Source organism: Schistocerca nitens, chromosome 6 (genome assembly GCF_023898315.1).
Source record: "Schistocerca nitens isolate TAMUIC-IGC-003100 chromosome 6, iqSchNite1.1, whole genome shotgun sequence".
In the NCBI taxonomy this organism is placed as follows: Eukaryota; Metazoa; Arthropoda; class Insecta; order Orthoptera; family Acrididae; genus Schistocerca; species Schistocerca nitens.
The window spans coordinates 588,269,546-588,296,303 of NC_064619.1; the positions used below are offsets into that span (position 1 = coordinate 588,269,546).

Sequence of the window (26,758 nt, forward strand, 5' to 3'; positions counted from 1 at the left end):
ACCTGGAGGTGCGTCTCCCCTGATGCACAACCGGTAATGACTTTCTAATAAAAGTATTTTAACAGTCAGTGGAAAACGTTTTATTCACGGGCTTAAGAATCACCTCATTTCCAGTGTTAAATTATTAAAACCCGGCAGATTTTGACTGGAGTGTGTGCCACTTTACCTGTCCGCTGCATTGGGTAGACTACATAACGGACGCTTTTCCGTGGAAATATAAGCGGAAGCCGACTGCGAGTCTTTCTCAGTAGCGATTTCGAAAGCATGACGCCGTGAACGTCTCGCCGCCTGTGTACCACGTGGCATCTCCGGCATTTCCGCTGGCACTGCAGCGCGCCGTCCCCACGATCTGGGGCCGATCTGGCGTTCCTCCGCCGCTCCTCCCCTGATTCATGGAGGACTTGTGCGAGTGACACCACGGAGTGCCTAACGTGATGGTGGACGAGAGGGAAGGAAGGGATAATCTTAATTTGTGTGCGCGCCGGAGGGGCGGACACAGTGGAGTAATGGGCAAGTCGTGTAGGCAGCGCTGGATGCCAGGCCGCCCGACGTTGACGGAGCGCAGCGCCGCTTCCGGCCGCGGCTTGTGACGCCCTGCCGGCTCCCTCACCACAAGTTTCCTAAGCCAAAGCTCCAGTTGCCAAGACAGTGTCTTTGTGGCACATAATAAAACAGAGTTGCATGCACTGTCCCTCTCTCATTCTCTTGTCAAACACGTAGTATATGTGGTTCGTCTCCCAACCGCTCGTCGAAGTCTCCGACATGGATTTTCTTTGTTGTGTGTGCCGTATAGTTAATGTATGATACCCGCACGCTAACAAAACATTTAATTTTAGCTTCTTTGAACAGCATGCATGTTGCTAATAAACTTATATCGTGGAGCAGTTTTATATTATAGGAGTATTTACATGTGGCACGTTTCAAAAATCACTAGGTCCAATTTAGTCGTGTTTCTTATTTTTTTATTGCAAGATGAATGAGTTCGACAATTTAGACGTTGTTGCACCCGAAGGCAAACCCGGTAGACTACACTAGATACATTACGTCCTGCTGAAGGTAGTCTCATATTTGTCAAAATAAGCCTTTTTCGCGATGAAGAAAATATGTGCTTCCGCTCAGCGACGACACTTTCGAAAATCGTTTCAGTCGAGGCCTTTCAGATCTCAGGCACAACTCTAGCTACTTTCCATTTATGAATTAAAATTAAATTCTTTAATCAAGTAATGAACAATACAAATCGTTGGAGTTTCTGGTCACTAGTTTGAGTTTTGGTAATACGTCACTCCGCTTTTACACACTCCAGCAATACAGACTTAGTCATTCGGACAATTTCCTCTTCTCCACACAAAAAAAATAACTTACGACAATTCTTACTTTAGTCAAGCAGGGTATTCTAAAAGAAAACCATGAAGAATACGATTGTCTGCCCATATCATCTTTGTTAAAATTGTGAGCCAGCAAAATGCTTGCGTGGACTGCGGAAGAATCTCTCCATCGCAACTAAGAATACGTGCAGCGATCGTGACCACGCTGCACGCTAGCTGGAGCTTACGAACCACGTCCAGCTACCGTGAGCAGGACGCAGGGCCTAAATATGCGTCGAGGCATTGCGCGGAAGCTTCTGCCTGCAACCACCCTCGACGCTGCGCTTTCTAGTGGGCAAATGAGCGGCCGATCTGTTGTGAGACGCCCGATGTACAGGGGTTGGACAAGAATGTGGGAACACCGTGAGAAATGTATGCTTGAACATAAGTGCCGATGCCTGCAAGTTGCGCCTTAGCCACGAACAGCACATGAACGCTACCCTCAATACGTTGCAAATGTCAGTTGTGCTCGGCACAGTGTTCTGTGAAGTTGTCGGTGCATTGTGTTGTAACTAAGTGAATTCGAACCTGGGCAAATTGATGGTGCTCGCATGGTCAGTGCTTCCGTAACCAAGGGAGCCGAAGTGTTTACTGTTTCAAAAGACACCGGAAAAGCTGAGAAACATCATCCACTCAGTCACAACGCGGACGAATGTGTGTGTAGAGTGATCGTGATGGACATCAACTGAGGAGGATTGGGACAAAAAATAAGGGGACGACAAATGCAAATGTCACTGCAGAACTAAATGTCGCAATAGCGAATCCTGTCAACACCAAAACAACACGAAGAGAGCTCACGAAGCTGGGAATTGCAGAAAAAACTGGAGTTCCAAAACCTCCCATCAGTGAAGCAAACGCCCCTAAGAGGAAAAAATTGCGCCGAAGCCATAAAACGTGGTCAGCGGAACAATGGAGGAATGCCTTTAGTTCGGATGCGTCTTATTTCTAACTACCGGCCTAGTGTAGGGCCCTGGAGTGAAACACGGCGCGGGTTCGCTGATATTTTGAACAAACATATCGTTGTATTCCACAGGCCCCATGGTTACTCTGCGAGGTTATACGACCGTTCGGCTGGTCAGATCAATGCTACAATGTTTGTTCACCAATGGTGATGCTGTATTCCAAGATGACAGAGCCCCTGTTCATACAGCTCACATCGTCCAGGACTGGTCTTCTGAGAGCGAGGATGAATGATCGCATCTCCCCCGGCGACCAGTCACCAGATCTCAATGTTATTGAATCACTGTGTTCTACTTTGGATGGAAGCGTGCGTGATCGCTATTCACTTCGATCATCGTTACCTGATCTTGCCACTATTTTGCAGAAAGAATGGTATAAATTTCCTTTGAAAATCAGCCGCCCGCAGTGGCCGAGCGGTTCTAGGCGCTTCAGTCTGGAACCGCGCGACCGCTACGCCCGCAGGTTAGAATCCTGCCTCGCGTGTGCATGTGTGTGATGTCCTTAGCTTAGTTAGGTTTAAGTAGTTCTAAGTTCTAGGAGCCTGATGACCTCAGATGTTGAGTCCCATAGTGCTCAGAGTTACTTGAATTTTTGTATTTATCCATTCAGAGACAACTGGAAGCTGTTTTAAATGGTAACAGTTTTCCTGTCCCTATTTAGGGATCGTAATGTGTTGTTTGTGGCGTTTCCTTATATTTGTCCACCACCTGATCGGTATCTGCTTAGGACTGCACAGCGAAGGTTCAAATGGTTCAAATGGCTCTGAGCACTACGGGACTTAACATCTGTGGTCATCAGTCCCCTAGAACTTAGAACTACTTAAACCTAACTAACCTAAGGACATCACACACATCCATGCCCGAGGCAGGATTCGAACCTGCGACCGTAGCAGTCGCGCGGTTCCGGACTGCGCGCCTAGAACCGCTAGACCACCGCGGCCGGCTGCACAGCGAAGACTTTCCTAGCCGTCGAATGAGCAGAAGGTACATAGTAGTTAATGGCTGCATGTGTATTTGTTTAATGCAGTTACGCATAATAAACCCCCCGTTCTTGATGCAAAACAAACTGCAACAATCGCTGTAAACAAATTGGACGAAGAGGAAATTATTAGTTGAAACTGTTTTTTTAAAGGGGGGGGGGGATTGTGTTTTCGACTGTATCAGCACTTGAGAAATCAAGAAGTGACGTTCCAGCAATATATAATTAAAAGTTTTCTATGCAAAAGCACTAGCTTTCAAGACTGGCTCATAGTGTCGCAGTCTTTGGTGGTCCCTGATGTAATAGGCAACTGTACGTAAAAGAATTACGTGTTACAAGCAACGCATACTTGAAAGATACATCTTTAGCTGTAGTATAACCCTTGAATCGTATCACCCACTGGGTGTGGGGAAAAGGAAAGTAAAATCAATAGGCACTGCAAGGAGAGAGGAGCATAAGTAGACCTTCATTATTCACATATCGGTAGCCTTCCAAATACAAATCGCATAATATGGACATGTGATTCACAGCAGCCTATGTGATGTGATTAGGGACACTTCGATCCATGTCCAGATGCACCAGTGTGTCAACCGAAAACTCCCTAAAATGACTCCGCACAATCTTCTGTTTCCTGAATGCCTCAAGACTGAAACGGCGATCAAGTTATGTAATGAACTGTGTCATCTGAGGCATAACTATGTTACAGCTTAACTTTCCACCGACAGTGGGTCATTGTAACTCCAGCACGGATTGGACAGAGATTGAGGTGAGCGGACAGATGCAATTTTGTAACAATAATCATCCTGAGATTCGCATCAGCTGAATTAAGAAAAGCGCAGAAAGCCATGAACTTGACGGCAGTACGAAGATACGAATATCGCTTTTTCAAAATACGAGAACTGTCTACGTGAAGCTTGGTAATAATGCTCTAATGTGCCAGAAATGATATTATAGAAGTGTTGTTCGATCACGGCCGTGTGTTATCTGACACGCTTCTCACATTCAGTAATGAGACTGTTTCACTCAGCGCCAAATTCTAACCCTGGACGCCTGCCTTATGCGGCAGCGACCATATCCCGAGACCAGGGTGTCGTTTCAAAGCTTCTACGACTAGAGAATTAAGGCGACCGAGTCGTAGGTCAACAACCTATGGCTGTCTGACTCCCACAGCTACAGCAGGCTGATTGTGCTAATGGGATGGCTGCTCAGCTAGATTAATACCGGACAAAAGGAAAGAAAGAAAAACCGAGCGGAGGAAGAAGGGTTACGTTCAGTTCCCCCGCGTGTTGCATCGGCGGCGCTGACTGCGCAGAGATGAGTTCGAGATTACGGGGGGGGGGGAGTGGTGCGTGTGAGATGTATTCGGCCGTGTTAGGCCACTTAAGCAGAAGGAATTAATTTTGTACTTCTAGCAGCGAGGCCTGGCCTAATGAGTAGGTGTGATGAGCGACCGGGCGCCCCGTAACGGTGCCCGAAGGACACGCCGGGCCAGTAATGAGTTCTGTCAGTTAGCGCGGTGGGCGTGGCGCGATGATCTCAGCGCGAGCGGCCTTGGTTGGCCTAGCCTCACCTCACCTCAGCTCGCCGGCACCTGCTGCTTTTCGGCGCTGCGCACTTTAAGCGGCTCGCCGGGCATCAGCGCGGTGTGCACTCACTCCGACCTGCGGTCGCAGACATCCGTGGTGCGCTTTGTCGCTCGTTCGTTTCGCTGCCGCAGGAAGCGTCAGGTCGCGAGGAACCCATTTCGCCCCACTAGCGCAGAATTTCGCTAACACGTGTAGTGCACACCCAACGGGTCCCAGATTTTGATCCTCGTACGTTCTTAGATATAGTAAATGTTGCTTTACGAGGGGCGTTTGAAAAGTCCATGCAAAAATAAAAACTACTTATGTGTTTGGGGTAAACCATTTTTATTTTTCGATATAGTCTCCTTTTAGACTTGTACACTATGTCCAACGCTGTTCTAATTTGTTGATCCCTTCTGAATAATAGGAATTGTCAAAGTCTGCAAAATAGCTATTAGTTGCTGCAATCACCCCCTCATTTGAATAAAATCTTTGTGCCGCCAGCCACTTCTTCAAATTGGGGAACAAACAGTAGTCCGAGCCAAGTCTGAAGAATAGGGGGGATGTGAAACGAGTTGGACTCCTATCTCCATTAATTTTGCGACCAAAACTGCTGAGGTGTGTGCTGGTGCATTGTCGTGATGGAAAAGGACTTTTTTGCGGTCCAATCGCCGGCGTTTTTCTTGCAGCTCGTTTTTCAAACGGTCCAATAGCGATGAATAATATGCACCTGTAATAGTTTTGCCCTTTTCCAGATAGTCGATGAGGATTATCGCTTGCGAATCCCAAAAGCCAGTCGCCATAACCTTTCCAGCCGTAGGAATTGTCTTCGCCTTTCTTTGGTGCAGATTCTTTCTTGGTAACTCATTGTTTAGATTGTTCTTCGGTCTCAGGAGTATAGTAATGTATCTGTGTTTCATCCACAGTGACGAAACGACGCTTAAATTCCTACGGATTCTTCCTGAACAGCTTCAAACCATCCTAGCAAACCTTCACACGATTCCGTTTTTGGTCAAGCATGAGCAATCCAGAACCCATCTTGCGGATAGCTTTCTCATGTCCAAATGTTTATGCAAAATATTATGCACCCGTTCATTCGAGATGCCAACAGCACTAGCAATCTCATGCACCTTAACTCTTCTGTCATCCATCACCATATCATTGATTTTATCAATGATTTCTAGTCTAACCTCCACAGGGCTTCCAGAACGTTCAGCATCACTTGTGCTCATATGGCCACTCCGAAAATTTTGAAACCACTTATAAACTGTTCTAATCGAAGGTGCAGAGTCACCGTAAGCTTCTCTTTAGTCTTCTGAGGCGTTTTCCCTTTCATAATGTTTAATCACCACACGAAATTATTTTTCGTCTGTTCTTTGACAATCACTCGACTTCCTTGATTCACACGAATGCCAAACAGAAAGAAATAGACCAATATGGCTGAAACTTGGTGTGCGTTCTTTTCAAAGATGCTACTAACTAAACATGACCTCGATACGCGAAGCTGGTGCCATCTCTCGGACTTCGCACGAACTTTTCAAACGCCCCCCCCCCCCCCCCCTTATTTCGACACGCTTCTCAAGCATTTTCGAGAAATTAAGGTTCAAACTTGTATGAGCCTGTAAGCTGCCACACGAACGTGCCAGACGTCGAGCCGCGGCGTTACCGTAGCCAGCGTAAAGCCCATTTTACGCGATTGACTTTCTTGTCTCAATTCGCAACTCGAGAAAAGTGAGTCTACTGCAGCGCCCCTGGCGTTTTATGCCCGTACTGAGTCTCGTCTCTTTCGAGCGGTAGTTCTCGTTTACACGTCAGCGCCAATGTTGTCAGGGCTGTCTGCTGTGCAGTTTGGGCCGGCCGCGGTGGTCTCGCGGTTAAGGCGCTCAGTCCGGAACCGCGCGACTGCTACGGTCGCAGGTTCGAATCCTGCCTCGGGCATGGATGTGTGTGATGTCCCTAGGTTAGTTAGGTTTAAGTAGTTCTAAGTTCTAGGGGACTGATGACTACAGATGTTAAGTCCCATAGTGCTCAGAGCCATTTGAACCATTTGTGCAGTTTGGTATCTTAACGGTGAAACTGAGATTATGAGGGACTATCCTTTTACGAAACGATAGAAATATAGTAGCAAAATATTGGAACAAGCAATCATAATAGAATTTATCAATACCCACAGCAGAATTAGTAGCGGAAGTTCATGTCAGAGGTCATGTGGTAAATTCTCCTCACTCCTTAGAAACGCAAGAATAGGAAAAGCGTCATCCAAACATTTCAGAACATATACATCTGTTTGCTCCAGAAATTATATACTCGCAAACACATCAAAAAATATATAGAACGCAGTAAATAGCGTGTTTTTACTTCATCTTTTGTATTTTATTTTTTACTCTCTCACTTACTTATCGGGCCTGGTGATCTAACGGTTGCCGGCACGGTACATCCGCGTGTTCGATCAGATCCTGGCTGCCCATTGCTTAAAAAAAAAAAAAAAAAACTTGTATTTGATGATAGGCTTGACGGGGTGTCATGTAACGTCCGCCCAGACCAAATGCCGAGAACGACGACAAAAGAAGGAAAGCGCTGCCTGGAAACCGAAAGGTTGCGGGTTCGAATCTCGGTAGGACTCGCGGAATTTCCAGCCTTTATTTTAACCTAGAGTCGAGAGTCGAGCCTGAAACCTTTGCCTTTCACGGGCAAGTACTCTACCGACTGAGCTCGACTCACAACCCACCCTTACGGCTTTGCTTCCGCTAGTATCTCTTCTCCTCCTTCCCTACCTGCATACCTACAAGAAAGGATATTGCGGATAAATGGATTAGCACCAGCTTAGGGGACTATTTCCAGAATGAATTTTCACTCTGCAGCGGATTTTACGCTGATTTTAAGTAATAATAATAATCGCAGTCATCTTTGTGGTACATCCTTGGTGAGACATAAGCGAGGTCGGAATGAAAATCTTTATTCCTTCACACCCAAAATAACTGATCAAAAATTGAGTTGACAAGTGTACCGCTGAGCTAGTTAAGTAATCTGTGTACTGCACCAGTTCCTCCCGTATTACGCTCTGTCATTCCGAATTATTGACTAGACACCCCGAACTGGTGGCTTTTTTCCCCTCCTCCTCCAACGCTCTCCTGATGGATTGTAAGGAAAGCCAACATAGTATGCAATGGAGATCTTTCACAATCATCTCTCTCTCTCTCTCTCTCTCTCTCATATGCGCACACACACACACACACACACACACACACACACACACACACACACACACACAGCCTTCGCAGACATCCGTTCACATTGCTTGCAGATTAACAGTGCCGATAAATGGACGAGCATCGGACAAGTCAACGGGGACGTCAGAACAACGGGGAGCAGTCGGTGTCCCCGGCCGTAATGCTGGTAATCACGAAAGCGCGCTCGCTCGGAGCCTATTGTTTGCTGTTCGGCAAGGCCCTCATTGTGGTCGCACCGAGCGCGTCTGCCTCGACCGCGGGGAACTGCCCCGTAATTTCAGCGGGCGTGCGCCCACCGCTCTCCCTTCTGACGTGCGTACGGAATACGTGTCGTGTAACCCCATTACAAGTGCAGTTCTTCCCCCCTCCCTTCATTTTTGATTAGTTACTGATGAAATCACGAAGATGCGAAAAAGTATTACGGAACGTATGTCGAGGTCGTCACAACCGCACACAGCTGGAGCAGCCGATGAAAGTAGGCTTTTTTTGGTGTAGATCTTTTATAATTTCGATACAGTGTCCGGATCGGTTGCCACTGCAACTGAAATGACGTCTCACGAAAGCTAGTGGGCGCGCACGCCTCCGTAGTGGAGGCAGCGTTCTGCGTCTGGACCAATTTTGAGGAAATACAAATAGCTGATGCCTTACTAGTGAGAATCTGGAAGGTACGAGGGCTATTCCGAAAGTAAGGTCCGATCGGTCACGAAATGGAAACGACTATGAAAATCCGATAAAGCTTTGCACAGATGTGTTGGGTAGTGTCTCTAGTATAACCCCAGTTGGCATCACGTCGCTCTTCTCATTTCTGAGCTCGCAGTGAGTGCGTAAAGATGTCTAGAAAATAGTGTCTGCCGCCAAGTACGGGGGCCTGGTGAGAAATTTCCCCTGAAGCTATGCAGCTAACATTACATAACTGTCGTGCTGTTTCGTCTTCAAGACAATTCTCAGCCGCATTCTGCAGGGGCAATGAAGATGCTCCTGCATCGTTTTCAAATGGAAATGTGAGATTACCCACAATACAGCCCGTAATTGTCTCCCTCTGAGTTTCAGCTCAGGTCACATGAACCGCTGGTTATGAAGACAACATTTCGGCACAAGACAACGAGCCGTAGGCCAGCGTAGAGAATTGGCGGAGAGCACTGGCGGCTGCCTTCTATAGCGAGGGTATGGGAAAGTTGGTACAACGCTACGATACACGTCTAAGTCGGGTCGGCGACTACGGAGATAAGTAGCTGCAAGGTGTATCTAACTGTTGCAAATAAAACATTTTTGATTTTTACCGTGGTTTCCATTTCGCGACCTATCGGACCTTACTTTCGGAATAGCCCTCGTACATTAAATCGACTGTACAGTACTGTAGTTTTCGTTACAGTTTATCCTTGTATACAGCGTTCTCATTTGCGTGAGGTTGTCCATTGACAAGACGTTTCTGTCTAGTGTAGTTTGTGATTACCTTCTAACTTGGACAAACTATTACAGTTTTTCTTTTACGTAACAGGATAATGAGATCCACTGAAGCTCCTTGAATGACTAAACAGTCTCGATCCAAAGACTTGACAATAACAGAAAACAGTCACGTTCAAGAGTTGAATATATACTTTAAACAGAAAAGTATATTTATAATAATGTCTGATATTACGCTTTAAGCGATAATTCATCAACATAGTTACTAAAGGAAGACTGGGCTGTCATGGGGAATTACATGAGTAAGAATCAATATAGTCAGCATCAATTTAGCTTGATATAGGCTACTTTAGCTTCTGTTCGGTCTCCAATAAAGAAAGCAAATGCCAAAAAATTGAAGTTCTATGCGGTGCTTTTTTTTACTCACCATAAAAGTTGTCACTGAATATGCACCAGGGGTTTTCTCGATAAAACTGTGGAAAATACTGACCCCTGTATACAGGGTGTTCCAGCAGGAATCGAAAATAATGAGGGATATGGCGGGAATGATCATTCGAAGCTAAAAAGTGAAGAAAACATGGGTTCTAAAATGCATACCTTCAAAGCTAAGAGCACTTTTTCATCTTCGCTACTCTGAAACACGCCTCTTCTACTGAACAAGTGCTCATACCTCTTAAGGTATGCATTAACCAATGTTTGCTAGACAGTTTCTCTTGTTTTGCTCCATACTACTTCCTCCTGAAATATGAAAAGCAAAGACCTTTCAGTAGAAGAAATTTGTTTCACATTATGGAAGATAAAGTTGTACTAAAAGCTTTTAAGGTAAGCATTTTATAGCCCATTTTTACTAGACTTTTTGCTTCGAATGATAGTGCCTGTCATCTCCGTGAATACTGACCATTCGACTTGGGGCTCCTGGGTATAAGATCAGGACGGTGACATCCTGAGCGTTGCTGCAAAGCAATCAAGTTGTATTACTGGACATGCTTTCAAGAACTTTACAAGCAGTGTTTGTTGTAGAAGAACCCCACTTTATCAGAATCCTGGCAATGTATCGCGACCTGCCGTTTGTTTGAGCCTATATGATGGCTTCATTATGTTTATTTCTCTCTTTTTTTCTACATTTGATGAAATTCTGAACTTTACATTTCCCTACGTTGACTACTTACCAATCTTAGGATGTGGCTAAATTTTTTTCTCCAGAGACGACTGGATGTGAATACATTTATTCAGATGTGGTTGCTTCATCTGCCAGAAGTCTAAGATAGCAACTAACGCAATCTGCTAAATCATATGAAATGAGTAATCCTCGGATACAATCGTAATATCCACCTGTGATTAGGCCGAAAGCATCATATTTTGCTGGATAGAAATTGATTCAGTGCGTCCACAGTTCAGTCCCAAATCTGACCAGATATCTCATACTATTGTATTTTCCTCAGCAGGAGTCTGTGCGCTGCTGAACTGATAGCTTTTCGCAAACCTCTAAACACAAAATCAAACTGGTATTCTGACTTTAGGGAAATCATGTGTCGAGAGACGTTGAGTTTCGGGATACAGGCTGACTTGAACATCGTTTTGTTACATGTAGTCCATTCAGCTTGTTTGCTATACAGTTATGGTATTTTAATTTATTGGTTTTCGGGCTACGCCCATTCAGCTGGCTCAACAGTATAATGTCAGTTATGACGATACGAATGTAAGGACAACACAACACCCAGTCCCTGCGTGGAGAAAATTTCCGACCTGGCCGGGAATCGAAGTCTGGCACCTTCGCTTAACAATCCGCCACGCTGACTGTTCAGTTATCGAAGCGTACATGATAGAAATGACAACTCTGTAAAGGAAGGGAACCGCTCAGAGTATAACTGTCAACCATTAAGACTGTGACAGAGTAATAGAAATTGATACGGTTGTGATGGCATGTTCGAAATCGACTGAACGAACATGGACTAAGAGCTAAACGTAACGAACAATAAATAGCTCTTAAAGCATGCATCTAAAAGTAACATTCACCGTTATAACATAAAAGCTGAAGAAGGGCCTCGTCTTTCGTGCAGTGCGACGACGCTGGCTTGGCGCATGCGCATTGCGCAAAGAGGCGCCATCCGCTGCAACCACGGAGCGTAACGCAATTACAAATAACAGCGAGCGGGGGGGCAATAAATTGAAAGTACTTCATTATTGCCCACACCTCCCCGCCGCGTTTCTCCGCCAGATTACATCTCTCACGGACCGAAGCGTTCTCTCGGGGAAATAGAAAGGACTCGGCATTTTTCTTTCTCGCCGAAGAAACGGTCGTAGTTCCGTTTATCCGTGCCGGCGATCGGCTCGCCGCAAAACCAACAGCAAATGAAGTTATAATTACACTGGCGCGCCGGAGAGGCACGAGGCGTAAAGAGCAAATGGAGATAAGTTTCTTACTAATGCCGAGGAGATGCTGCCCTCTCTTCGCTGCGCCGGACACTATTTCATTTCTGTTATTACTCACGGCGCGACGGTTGATGGAGAGCCCAATAGCGCGCGTCCAGCGGACGTTCCTCACGAGTTACTGCCGGCCGGCGTTCAGAGGGACGCTGCAGTTGGCCTGCGCCCGCAGATCACGAAATGACTCATCATTCCGACGACCCCGAGGAATCGTGCCAATCTGCAGTGCCGCGCCGAGGAGGCATTCTAAAAGAGACACTGACAAGGTACCCCATCCGAAACATAAATAGCTGTAAGACTTTACCCGCTAGAAGACATCTTAACACTGTGACAAAAAACATCTGCGAAAATGTAATTATTGGTGAAAAATGGCCTTGCACGAACACATATATCAGTAGGAACTAGTTACCGAAATGCCTAATGATGGCATTTCAATATTTTGAAAATAAGACGTTGTTGACTCGTTTCATAGTAAGAAGTTCAGTACTCTGCTTTTGACTTCTTGTTGTTTCTTCATCGTTTCTCACACGGAAATCGCACGATTCATTTCCTCTTTGGTATATGATTACCTCCGATTTCGCATAAATATCCTGGATATAACGCACTGGAAAATTATATATAGGTGGTGGAGCACATGAACAAAATTAATTAAAGAAATAAAGAATTCGCGAAAAAAATTACATCTGCATGGAAAATTGAATCGTATTGCTCTGCGTGCCCCAGTGTGGTTCAATCACATCTAATAATTACATATAAATTTTTTTCAGTATGCCAGCGAGGTGCTCCTGGAGTCGTTTTTTAGGGTAGTGTGTGGGTTTCGAATACCCTGCCAGTGATAATGTTTTCGATGTTATGTGGTTGCTCTGTACCAAGTGAATGTCCACCTTGCATTCTGTCTATAATGACTTCGCTATCACCGAGGCACTGCAGTGTTCCTTCCACCGTTCTAGTATGTAATTTGCCTACAGAACTAAAAAGTGAATACAGCAGGCAGTGGGAAAATGAGAGGAGTGAGAAAAGACCAATACCGGATGAGAGACTCGAAACTTACGAAATAGCAAAGGTTGCACAAATCTCGAAAACTGATTGTCACGACTTCCAGACGCAAGGACCGGCTAATATCCAGTTCTGCAAAGTGTGCAGGAGTTTTTCGACTGATATTTCGTTACGATCTGGAGAGATCATGACAAGTTCGTTAAAGTCTTAAATGTTGCAGGCGAAGCGTTTCATAAGTGTCATCGTCGTAGCAAATTCCAACCCGTGGCTCTGTCCCTGTCACCCAGCTGTGCTATTGCACCTTTAGTGCAGATCGTTCAGTTTTATTACGAGCGGAAGACGAACTGGTGTTCTCCTTGTCAACGAACCCGACTGGAGATTCGGACTGGAAAGTGGTACACACATGCGATGTTGTCCACGTTATAAATACGGCTAGATAATCGCCTGCGGCTTTAACCGACAAAGGGGCAGTCATTATCCATTTGTGAGGAGCTAAACAAAGTGGATTCCAGCCTATAGCACGAAAGTCGTCCCATTCTTGCTTCAAGTAAACGGAAACACGATTTCTCCGGAGGCCGAGCACTCTGTCGTGCGATGTGATAGCTTTCCACGTGGCGGTCGCGGGTTCGATCAGCGCCGCAGGCGGGTCCGTGCCTCGGACGCTTATCTCGTGAGATCTGCCGCGCCTTCACTGCCGTCGCCCGCGGGGTCGGCGCTTTTCCTTAATGGCAGCTGCGGCCACAAAAAAAAAAAAAGACACGCCCGACGAAGTCTACAGTTTGAGCATGTCGTCGTCCTAATAGGTGACCACGCCACTCAAGAGATCTTTTCACAGACAAGTGGCCATTTTTCGCAATTGCAGCCCACGCTTACCTAATTTCGTTGGTGAACCGTCAACGTGGCTGACAGTAGCACGGAGGCTGTGGCATGAGATTTACTGTTCTGACAAGCATTTTACTTTGGCTAGAGGACTGGAACGGAACTCGGCCTCGGGAGGAAACTACTTTTAAGGGATATAGTGACTCTGGTTACGTAAGTCGAAATTAACCAGCAAGAGAACTGCGTGCAGTACACAAGTCCACCCAGTACTGCTGTGCAGCGTCGCCATAGGCAGAGGATAAAGAGCAGTAGTTCAGTACCCATACGATGCCAAATTATCCTCTTCGCCGTTTTTTAAAATTTTCACTTTCTTTATTTCTTAAACTGGTTCTTTGTCGTCACTACTCCATTCTCTCGCGAAACCTAAACTGAACAAACATGGCTGACACGTTTATACTTCCTTTTTTCCCCCACCTTCGTGAACACATCCATTAGTTTACTCATACTGAGTATGAAGGAGTGATCTGTATTTACTTTCTTAGAAGAAAAGCTTCTTAGCCAAGATCGCAATAAAACACTGTACCGTGGATAACTGGTTTTGGTAAACTATGTTACCATTATCAGATCTTCGTACAGATTATAATAAACATCTTTTGTGTTCATATGGTACAAGATGTTTTTTAACACCCTATACGAAGATCTGATGACAGTAACATAGTTTACCGAAACCGATTATCCACAATGCAGTGTTTTATTGCAATCTTGGCTAAGAAGCTTTTCTACTCCTAAGAAACCTTTTTAATCAGTGTCTTTTAAGACACGAGGTTCTAGCCTTGTGAATATCGCAGGCGCGTGGCAATGTACAGTTGACGATGAGCAAAACACAAAAGGACATAAATTGTGAACAATGTCTTAACGACTTCAGTCGTCAAAAAAAGAACTTGGCTGATAAAATCTCACCGTTGAGTTGCTCATGAAGATGTTATTTCAAACTGGTCCCCAACAGCTTCGAAGCGATGCATTCACACACAGCTTGCCTTCGTGGAATCAATTCTCCTGCGCTCTCAGCTTTCAAGGAAATCCATTCCATTGCCAGCGTGAATTCTCAGATTTGTAGAGAGATTTGTTGTTTTGGTCGACATTGTCACTCTCTCATTTTTTCCGCTATTGTTTTGTACTTTTTTTTTTCAAGTCGGTAGCCTAACAGAGATGTGGACTCTGATCTGGATAATATTCACTCAAACACGAAAGTGCGATTTAGGAGCCGGCCGCTGTGGCCGAGCAGTTCTAGGCGCTTCTGTCCGGAACCACGCGGCTACTGCAGTCGCAGGTTCGAATCCTGCCTCGGGCATGGACGTGTGTGATGTCCTTAGGTTAGTTAGGTTTAAGTAGTTCTAAGTGCAGGGGACTGATGACCTCAGATGTTAAGTTCCACAGTGCTTAGAGCCATTTTTTGCGATTTAGGAGCTAGATGATCTAGGGAAAAGGCCGTAACGTCCACTTAAGTTTTTTACCTTATCAATTTCTCTACACCACTCCACGTGCATGTCCTATTGTTTGTTTGCGAAAAATTGCTCCGTTAACTGTTTTCAGTCACGAGCAATTGCGCCGTATTAACTGAAAGATGGATATACGTTAAAAGAGGATTGCCGGCGGCTGTGGACGAGCGGTTCTAGGCGCTTCAGTCTGGAACCGCGCTGCTGCTACGGTCGCAGGTTCGAATCCTGCCTCGGGCATGGATGTGTGCGATGTCCTTAGGTTAGTTAGGTTTAAGTAGTTCTAAGTCTAGGGGACTGATGACCTCAGATGTTAAGTCCCATAGTGTTTAGAGCCATTTGAACCATTTGAAAAGAGGATTCCGCTCGTCTATTACTTCTTTCTAGCGTCGGCCTTATGTTGACCTTTCATAGAGCAGAAGGTTCTTCAAAACATAGCCACCTAATTTCTAACTTAGAATGTAATGTCCAAAATAAAAGAATTTTTTTCCGTCAGCCACGCCTCCGGAAGTAGGAACTAAGTTGATATTGCAATGGCCACATACCTATGCTTCGTAACTGTATTTAGTAGTGAAACATCAAAGCTTCATGCTAACATAAATCGTATCTTCCGCGATTGCAGACAGATTTACCGATGCAACAGACAACCAAAACGAGATAGCTCCTCGCGGAGGTTTCCACTATGTGTCTCCCACGTGTGTTAGGATAACACCATCAACATATTCAGCCACATTGTCAACTGTTCTGCACAGTTTGCGAACAACAAGGTAAAAGAGAATGGATGGCATTTCGGGGGAAGAAAAAACCGACACCAGATTCATATTGTGGGGGCGCGTAACTTACCAACATCGGTACTGGGTTTCCAAGAGAGCCATCAGATCGCTATCCGGTTTCAAAGAATGTCGCTACGGAGCCCATAATTCGGCTTAAATTCCCCTCGGAATTCGGCTCGGCGAAGCAAGCGTTATTCGGGAGGAAGGAACGTCGCCTTTTTACGGAGTGCCTATATCGGCTCATCTGGCAGTGCGTAACAGAGCGACGACAAGCGTCACGTGTGCTGCGTGCGCCTCACACACACCGCGGCCATTGGCCGTACTCGCCATAAATCCCGCGTTACGTCTCTCGCAAGGCGCCCGTCTCGCGGCTGCAATTTCAGTGTCTCCTAATTGGGCAGTAAATCGTGGCCAACAAAGACGACGAATTATTAGACGCGGGGGCTTGCCGTTATCCTCGCGGCCAGCGGGGGCATTAATCTCCGCGATCGGGCGACGCGTTTGTCGCGCACCGGAGGGCCAATGGCGATCGCTAGCCGGGAGTCCTCCGAAAACGTCCTCCACCTCGGTACAAGTTAGACGCTGGGGGCCGCTGAACGCTGATGCTCTGTCCGTATGAAACTTGAGGACGCAACGCGATGTGTTCGTTCAAAGAAACAGGGCGGCTTACACACATAATGTTAACTAGATCAGTGGAAGCTGAATTTATGAGGTCCCTGCGGTAATTAGAGTGCCTCGCGTTGGTTGGTGATTCGAAATGCGATGCGGATTTTGACATCTCTTTCACAGGACAGAACAGAGAGCTGAAGTGTGATGTGTAGTTCTGTGTTGTCAGATGATCGCCCGAACTGTTTGAAATTGCACATACAGGGTGAAAATTATTGAACTATATGAAATAAAACCGTCATAACTTCTGAACGGTTTGCGTTAGGACGTTCGAACTGCATGGTTGGCCGCGGGCATCATGGGAATTAATACGCGCATGCATGCATGCGACGAACCCCACTTCCGTTTCGATTGGTTCACCAATAAGCAAAATTGGCGTATTTGGGGGACTGAGAATACGCATTTCGCGATCGAGAAATATCTTCACCCTCAAAGGGTGACTGTGTGGGGTGTAATGTCCAGTCATAGAATAATCTGTACGATATTCCTTAATGCCACGGTGACTACCGAACGGTACGTGAAGGTTTTGGAAGACAATTTCATTTCCGTTACCTAAAATGACCCTGATTTCGACAAAATGTGGTTCAAGGTGGAGCTCGAACCCATCGGGGTAGGAGAGTGTTTGATGTCCTGCAGGAGCACTTTAGGGACCGCATTCTGGCTCTGGGGTACGCAGAGGCCACTGGCATGAGCCTCGATTGGTCGCCATATTCTCCGGATCTGAACACATACAACTCCATTTTATGGGGCTGTATTAAGACAAGGTGTACTGCAATAACCCCAATGCCTGAGGTGAAAACAACCATTCAGGAGGTCAACGACAGCATCGATGTTCCGACACTTCAGCAGGTCATGCAGAATTTCGCTACTCGTCTGCGACACACCACCGCCAATGATGGTAGGCATCACGAACACGTCATAATCTAAATCCGAATATCTGTAGTGACGTTTACATGTTGAATAAACTGTGTGCACGCCATAGTTTGTAGCAAACTTACGTTTTTTTTTCATATAGTTCAATAATTGTCACCCTGTACTAAACATACTGCCATGGGGGAACATCCGCTAAGTCACAACTTGGACGGAAGTGCGTATTCAGCGATCGTGACGGGCGGTCATTGAGGAAGATTATGGCGAAATACAAGAGAATGGCAGCTGCAAAAGTCACTGCAGAACTGAATGTCGCACTTGCGAGCCCTGTCAGCGCCAAAACAAGCATAAGCAGCGGATTTCAATGCGAGCTGAAATTCCAAAATCACTCGTCCGTGATTCAAATGCCCGTAACAGGAAAAAGTGGTGCCAACTTGGAGTAATCTAAGAAAGTCATTCGGTCAGATGAGTCTTGTTCCACACTGTTTCCAGCATCTGGTCGAGTTTATGTCCCAAGAGTGAAACATGATGAGTGTTCGGTAGTGATTTGGGCAGCCAAATCGTGGTATTCCATGGGCCCCATGCTTACCCTACAAGGTCGCATAACTGGCCACAACAGTCATCATATCTCAGTATTATTGACCCTCTGTTGTCTGCTTGGGAGAGAACGGTGCGTGACCGCCGTCTGCCTCCATCATCGTTATCTACATGTACCACTATTTTGCAGGAGTATTTATCCATTCCGAGACGATTGGAAGATGTTTCGAATGCCGACTGGTTTCCTACACCGTATTAGGCATGGTAATGTGATGTGTTTTGTGTGTTTCCATATATTGTCAGTCCCCTGTAGCTACTGGTGTAGGTAAACTACACATTCACTACAAGTCCTTCTGCAGATGCGAGATGCGAACAACGAATAGCCAACTTACCAGAATGAAACTACTGTTACGTTAAACTACTATCTGTTAAGTGTGAGCCGGCAGAAAAAGGAATCCCGTCAAAGGGAAAGATAAAAATTATGGTTATTCTTCTCCCTGTTTGTTTGAGGTAGATATGGCAGTGTTATCATCTCCAGCTATAAATGACTTGGAAAGAAGTGGGTAAAGTAAAATATATCGGTCTGAACGTTAGTTAATTCCCTACCAAGTTTTCCAACATTTATGCGCACGCTCATATAGAGTAAGAACAAGCGACGGTGATCGTATCGCAGGTACATGTTACAACCGAAGAAACAGCAGTAAAACCAAGGACCTCGTTTTGCTTTTCAGTAACATCTAAGACATTAAAAACGGTCAAATGTTGTTCTCAAGACCTTTATTTTCGCTCGAAGTGAACTAGACGTTTGTGCGATTTGCGTGGAAGGCAAACAGTTCGCGAGCTGACCCCTCTTCGGCATTAAATGTAAATTGCGACACTAGGAGGGTATTATCAGACAATGTTGAAGTCGCTACCGTAAAACTGGACCATAAATGCAGAAAATTCTAGTGATCCAGACGTCGCACGATTTGAATTATTCGCCTAGTACTGGTGCTTTCTATGTACTTTGTTGACCAATTAAGATATCCTTTCGGTCGTGTGACCCTGTAAATAAAACTTCCTCCAAGCAAGCCATTTCAGTTCACCGCTTCTTTTGCGAATGCTGTTACGAACGGACACAACAAGGCAAAAGATTGCGTGGCAAGCTACGCGCATCAGGCCATCGTCGTTAAAGTTTACAGCACCGAAAGGCTTTATTGTTTTATAACGATAGGTGCAGCATCCCCGTTGCTCTCTCAGAAATGCTCGTTACAGTGCGAATTTAGTAACAGCCTAAGAACAGTTTTCGCGGCGTTGTACTCAAACAGGTGTTCGTTCACGTTGTTATTTTGATGACGAAGACGCATTCTGTGTTCACTGAGAACTGTTAAACACCCACGTAGGAGGCCTTCGGCTCTGTAATCAGCGCGCCAGTAAAGTGTTTCTGGTTACTAATTAAGCGTTATATTCCGGGTGAGACTATAGTTACTGAAAGCATGGTAATTTCTGCGATTTCTCCGCTTTCGTTAGCGACCGATGTTTTATCATTTAACAAAGCCCCTATCTCCGGACAGCTTCAGTCCTATTTTAATGAGAGTATGCGAAGAACAAACTAACTCCTGCAGCACATTTATCTTATTTCTGTTCAGCACGGATCCTCAACTTGGAGGGCAAACGAACAATGCCTCTGAATCAATCGATCCCCGCAGGTCTGTTTCGCCATTCCTCAATTAATAGACATAGTTGAGTCCGCACAAGACAAAAAAGACATAGACCCTGGTTTAAGTTTCGCTCATGAGAGTTTCAAATGTGCGACTGCGTATATCTGTGCCTTCTTCAGAGAACACTATGTTGCTAGAGATATCTCTGTTGATCCACTGTAATTGATAAATTACTAGAGATACATCTGCAATCGTCCATTGGCATGTTTTATCCTCTAGCACATAAGAATTAATTGAATGAACTAGTTGTAAAATGATACCAATAAGCATCCTATCGGCTTCGTAAATAAAGAGATTTAGAGAGCTTAATGTTTTCATCCGATGAACAAATAATCTTCAGTTATGTTTTACACATTCAATTCAACAAGAAATTGCTGACACATTTGAGACTTAACTCATGACTTTGGTCCACAGTCCAATAACAGTCGCATGGTCTATCTTGATAGCTACGTATTGAAGAGGAAAAGTACGTCCATCTTAGAAATTCGAACCTTCCAGTCTAGGGTCATAGACTAGCGCCGTTGTTCGGAAGACCGGGCTGAACAAAAACTGAAAGGAAAACTAATTGTGATTCTAACAGATTCTACACTTGGTAACCGCTTAACGTGCACAGTTACATCACGACACCCATCTGCTAATGAAAACGCTAAATTATTTATTCCCCTTTTGGTTCCAGAATCGAGGGAAATGGCGCACTGTTCAAAGCAATGGACACTCATACGGGACGTGTAAGATTGCAATCCAGATTTAGGGTGTCCACCGATATCTTATACCTCTTGAGGCACATGCCAGGATGGTTCTTTCCGAACAGCCATTGCCAAATCTTGCTCCATTATTGTTCCGCTCTACTAACTTGACCGAGCGCGGTGGCGCAGTGGTTAGCACACTGGACTCGCATTCGGGAGGACGACGGTTGAAACCCGTCTCCGGCCATTCTGATTTAGGTTTTCCGTGATTTCCCTAAATAGCTTCAGGCAAATGCCGGGATGGTTCCTGTGAAAGGCCACGGCCGATTTCCTTCCCCATCCTTCCCTAATCCGAGCTTGTGCTCAGTCGATAATGACCTCGTTATCGACGGGACGTTAAACACTAATCTCCTCCTCCTCCTCCTACTACTACTACTACTACTACTACTACTACTACTACTACTACTAACTTGATCGTCAACTTATTATTAAAACCTAAGCTTTTCTCTTTTGATGGTAAGTACTAGGAAGAAAGACAACCACACTGTAAGTAACTTTACAGCAGCTGTCTCACGCACCAAATTTTCCATCTGTCTTCTGTAAACATTGACAAGACTATATTTCTTAAACTGTGCAGGCTAAAATAAACGAAGCACCTCTTTCTTCTGCCGAAGTGATAGCAAAGAGAGAATGTATTAGGGTGTTGGTTCAAGCTAGTTTTATGATGTTCCGAAACAATGAAACTAGTAATTGAGAAATCTTACATTCTAATGAAGTAGTAAGTTTCTGGTCGGGAACGTCGACAGAGCATGCACATTAGAGTCGTTTCACATTCAGAGAGATAAGGGAGCTATTCTCTCTCTCTCTCTCTCTCTCTCTCTCTCTCTCTCTCCCCCTCACCATTTTTATATAATATCTTCTAACAAGAGACGCACACAGCGTGGCTATATGCCTGGTATGAATCACAGGAATGCTGATTTCAGGGACCTCCATTGTTCGTCACGTGTATCTGAGGAGAATTCCTGTCGGCGCGGGAATGTAATTAACTTAATGGCGCTTTGTAATAAATTGTTTGGGACCGACAATTTTTGTCGTACTTTCTCCACTACCAGAGCAAGCAAGCATAGCATAGCATAGGATAGGTAGGGGTGGGAGAGGGGGAGGGGTTGGGGGAGGAGGGGCGCGGGCGAGTGGAGTATCAGGTGCGGTTTCCCCAAATAATTCCGGAGTTAAAGAGACATGTTTAGTGGCGAAGCGCGGAGAAATCAGATAAACAGCGGCATACTGCCGGGGGAAACGTGGCGGCTCGCGAAGGAAACGAGGGAAATTAAAAACGCTGTTTACTGGCCTGGCGGCGCCCATTGTCCGAAGGTGGTAGCGGCCGGCCGCTCGCTTCTCAGACTTCATGCTGCGGCCACTAAGCGGAGGACAGAGTACTCTCCTGAGAGGAGGGTGCCTTGACTGTTGGCGACCCGGTGGCAGTAAGCGATAACAGCTCTCCGAGAGGACGCGCCAGGACAAAGAGGTAGCGACGCTTAACCGCGCTGATCCCAGACCAGTGGTTCCCAACATGGAGGTAGTCACCCCTGAATAGCTAAAACAAACGTCCGCAAGTGTAGAAACCAAAAGACTTCCTTTGTGTCTCGGTCACGAAACTATTTTTAAAAGAGCATTATTATTATCTAAATCAAATGTTCAAGAGATTATCCAGAATGTTTTGAAGAAGAAAAAAGGGCGTGCAAGGTTTGTCCCGGACACCTCGACTCTTGAGCAAAAACTACTACGCATGCGCGCCAGCTGCGACTTGACTGAAACGCAAATCGCGGACAATTCTTTTCTGGGAAAAAATCATCACGGGTGACGAGACTTGGCGTCATCAATATGAAAATACCACAAATCGGCGGAGTTCAGAAATTCACATGCAAGGTCAGTGTTTTGACGACACAGCCCACTGTCAAAGAATGACTTTTCTGACAAGTTCACATGGTTGTATGAGCGTTCTCTGTGATGTACTTGCCCGCATCTCGTGGTCGTGCGGTAGCGTTCTCGCTTCCCACGCCCGGGTTCCCGGGTTCGATTTCCGGTGGGATCAGGGATTTTCTCTGCCTCGTGATGGCTGGGTGTTGTGTGCTGTCCTTAGGTTAGTTAGGTTTAAGTAGTTCTAAGTTCTAGGGAACTGATGACCATAGATGTTAAGTCCCATAGTGCTCAGAGCCATTTGAACCATTTTTGTGATGTATTCAAGTGAGGGGAGACTATGTAAAACACCTGAAGCATTGAAATCACCATCTTATATTTTTCTCTGGTTTTTATTAATCCAGTCTTAAAACTTTTGGGACTGACGGGGTATTATCTACGGAGAAACGATTGGCTGATTTATATAAAAGACGAATAATAAATAATTTATATTAAGCAAAGATTCAAAGAGCTAGTCATAGACATTGAAACTGCTCCAAGCTGTGTAAGAACATATAACTCATATATTATGCGAGAAAACTACTACCCATCTAAGGTCGCAGTTGAAAGTCGTGGTCACACCGCAGTTGTAATCCGGATACCGTGCTTAGCAGGAGCTGTCGTCTCAACCAATGGGGCCATCCGAACACGCCCCTGAGACTGAATAACACTCTGTCATTGGCTCCTCCCTCCTAGTTCTTCGCCGGCCGGAGTGGCCGAGCAGTTCTAGGCGCTTCAGTCTGGAACCGCGCGACCGCTACGGTCGCAGGTTCGAATCCTGCCTCGGGCATGGATGTGTGTGATGTCCTTAGGTTAGTCAGGTTTAAGTAGTCCTAAGTTGTAGGGGACTGATGACCTCAGATGTTAAGTCCCATAGTGCTCAGAGCCATTTGAACCATTTAAATCCATTCATCAATGCTTCTCCCCTCCCCCCTCCCCATCTACTCACCACACAAAATTTAAACTCCTTCATATCTCTTACAAAGTATATAAATACAGAGTAACATAATTAAATAGAATAACACACATATAATGAACTAGAGAAAGAGAGAGAGAGAGAGAGAGAGAGAGAGAGAGAGAAAACACAAAGTTCAAAGAAAAACTAGTGGCAATTTTGGCAACACCGTACTCTAAACGTCCGAAAAGCATAGTTCTCCAAGGCAGCGTAAAATCAGACCACAGATATCAGTGTCTAAAGAAGATGTAAGCGATAAACCAAGCAGAAATTACCGTAATATCTTTAATTACAGACCACTGATGATTCTGGTGAGAAAACCACGCATTTTCTTGTAGTTTTAACAACGGAACCAAAATACCCTCGCAAATCTTTTCCGACTATTTGTACCTACGTTTCTTTTTATTATGAATAGTGCTGGGCTGAAAAACTCCGCTGCCTGCATATTGTGAGAATGCAGTACCAAATCCGTGCACAAGAACTGGTCGCTGAACAAGTCCAGTAAATCACGAATCACAAAACCAGAAGCGTTAAATTGCTTACTCTCAGTTATTAAGGAACAATGAAGGGCAGTGAACGCTGCTTGAGGAACGCCCTGTGTTTCGCTTACCTTCCTCTTCTTTGTTTTTTTTTCCTTTTTTTTCGCCTCCAGAGTATCTTTCTCGCAGCAGCCAGCTTCTATCACCTCCCCTTCCGACCCCAAAACAATTATTGGCAGGTATCCGAGGGTATTATATGTAAAAGCAAAACGGCCGAGCACAAAAAAAAGCGATGGCTGAGATGAAGCGATCTCTCAGCGTGAGATCGAGCCCACAGCAAGTGGCGATTTCACGGGCAATTTGTTGTCCTGAGTACACGGAGAGCTGAATCCGCTCCGGCTTAATGAAGGCCGATGGTGCCTTATGAATTTTGGCCGACGGCTACCGTCATCACTTTAGATTTCTTACTTCCTGACCACCCCTAACACTTACCCATCGACTATCAACACGCTTGTTACTTGTGTGTGTGTGTGTGTGTGTGTGTGTGTGTGTGTGTGTGTGTGTAATTTTTATTTTCGTTTGCTTTGCGCTTTGATTAGTCCACCGCAGCGTGGCATAACAGTAACTCAGTCGAGAAAGCCGTTACGTCGCTTTACTAATTTCACAATCTGGCCCCACTGGGTCTCCTGTGGTTCATATCAAAATGATTTGGTATTTTGCCTCCATTATTAATTAGTTTCTCGGAATGTTCACAACTTTAGTTAAATACAGTCAACTCAACTAGCAGGCAATCTACTGAATCGTACGAAAGGGAAATTGAGTATATGGTTTCACATCAAGGCCGTCATAGTACAAACCTTTCAGTGATTACTGCAGTCGCACAGCCAGTTTCTAGCAGCAGATTACATTTCAGTTCTAAAATGTGCTTAGTTTACAGCGTTTTTCACTTTTTTTTAACTTAGTGTGAAAACCTAATCTGGTACCGGTAACGATGCTGACGTGGTGCGCTCCCGAAATCATTGCACTAATAACAATGTAGTACTTCCCAACAAAATGCCCACGACCATAAAAACAAACAAGCGGAAGACTGTGTTCTCGCTCTAAGCACTTCTGTAAGTTGAGATCGTAATTTCTTCTCAGTAAACGATTCAAACGACCCGAGAGATAAGCCGTCAATGGGATTGACACGAAAGCAAACCCTCTGTGGTGCGCTATAAAGTAATGTAAAAGTTGTTCAGATTGTAGGTTTTCTTGTCAGTGAAATGTTTACCTGGCCATATTATGGAGGAGGAGATGGCTGACTCCCATAGGCGGCTTAGCTACGGGCTAAGTGGAAGACAACAGAGCTTAAGCTCTTATCTTCTGCCCATTACGTAATCCCTTACTAGCAGTTTTCTTTTTTTTTTTTTTTTTTTCAAAACTGACAGTTCAAATATGTATCCTACAATTACTGCTCTATTATTGTCCTTCCAATATAAATTGTAGAAAAGCACTATTTCTGCCCATTTTATTGGTGGGGGGGGGGGGAGGGGGAGGAGAGAGGAGAGAGATGGCGCCTTAGCCCCTCCTTGCGAACACCTGTGCTCCGTAGTGCAACATTCCCATTTGTGTGGTGCGCTATTCTCGGCTCTGTGTGACACACGAAAATGTGAATGTAACACGACACAGCGAGCATTATAATCCTTACCGTTGTTGAGTCGTGAGTAAAACTTACACCATTCATTCTTAAACTTAGTTTTCAGTCTCCGTATATAGAGTACAAACCCAGCGCGAGCTATAAAATGCATTTTAATTGCAACAAATTATTTTGATCGATATGCGACTCACTACTGAATGCGAAAAAAACTCTGTATAATGAAGTTAAGTGCAAGTTTAACAACTTACCTCGTTTCGAACTAAAAGCTGAATTTTTAAATTCACTCACGTTTACAAGACTGCCTCTTCATTTAAAAATTCGCTTAATGAACAAATTGTATTATGTGAAATATTATCCATGTCGCTGTAAGCTGCATTTTTGCGTATTTCGACAGGGTTTATTTGCCAATCTGGTTTTCAACACGAAAATCAGGACAGTCTTCCTAAATTGGGACATGAAGCAACCATGTTTAGCATAGGCAGGTTATAGCATGTGCTAAGTGTCGAAAGGCATTGTAATGAATGTGGACTGCTCTCTTTTGGGTGCACCTGGAATGTAGGAAAAACTTTTAGGGTTTAACGTCCAATCGACAATGAGGTCATTAGGGATGGATCACAAGCTCGAATTGTTTCAAGGATGGGGAAAGATGTCAGCTGTGGGCTTTCAAAGGCACCACAGGGAAATCACGGATGTGAGGTGCGGAGTAGAAATGTCGTCCACCAAACTGTGCTAATCACTGCACCACTTCGCTCAGTATGGTTTTTGGAGCTGTGTCCGACTTGAGTAGCATCCATCTTAGCTCGGTGTGTTCAGTACAAGATGTTCTGTACCTGCTAGTAAGGCATGATCACCAAAACATTGATCAATGCTTATAATGTCTTTTAGCGTAGCCAAATTGTGCCTGACAGCTGAAGCTCTGTCCACAGTAATGGTAATGATTATATTTCTTTCTCACAGGGTGCGGAAAGGAAGACGCGAGATGAGGAGCGGCGGGCTGCCAAACGCAAGATGACGGCAACCGGCCGCAAGAAGCTGGACGAGCTGTACCACCCACCCGCAGACCGTTCAGAGTTCTACAGCATGAGCGACCTTGCCAAGCCACCGGTGCTCTTCACGCCTGCTGAAGACATTGACAAGGTAGGGTATTACTATCACAGCTTTACTTCTGACTTACCACAGTTGCATTGCAGCAAGCTGCAGAGGAAACACGTTTCCCAAATGAGTAGCACATTGTACGAGTACCAGACTATTCTCGATTTCT

The 26,758-nt window shown here is 45.2% G+C and overlaps 1 protein-coding gene across 8 annotated transcripts in view; it reads left to right on the forward strand.

Moving 5' to 3' along the window:
• Nucleotides 1–26,758, forward strand: part of LOC126262230 (protein grainyhead) — a 333,250-nt gene that overhangs the window by 286,940 nt on the left and 19,552 nt on the right. For all 8 annotated transcript variants that reach the window (XM_049958688.1, XM_049958685.1, XM_049958691.1 and 5 more), the window contains exon 10: nt 26,455–26,634. In XM_049958688.1, coding sequence (XP_049814645.1) covers nt 26,455–26,634 — 180 coding nt within the window. The remainder of the gene's footprint in view (nt 1–26,454; nt 26,635–26,758) is intronic.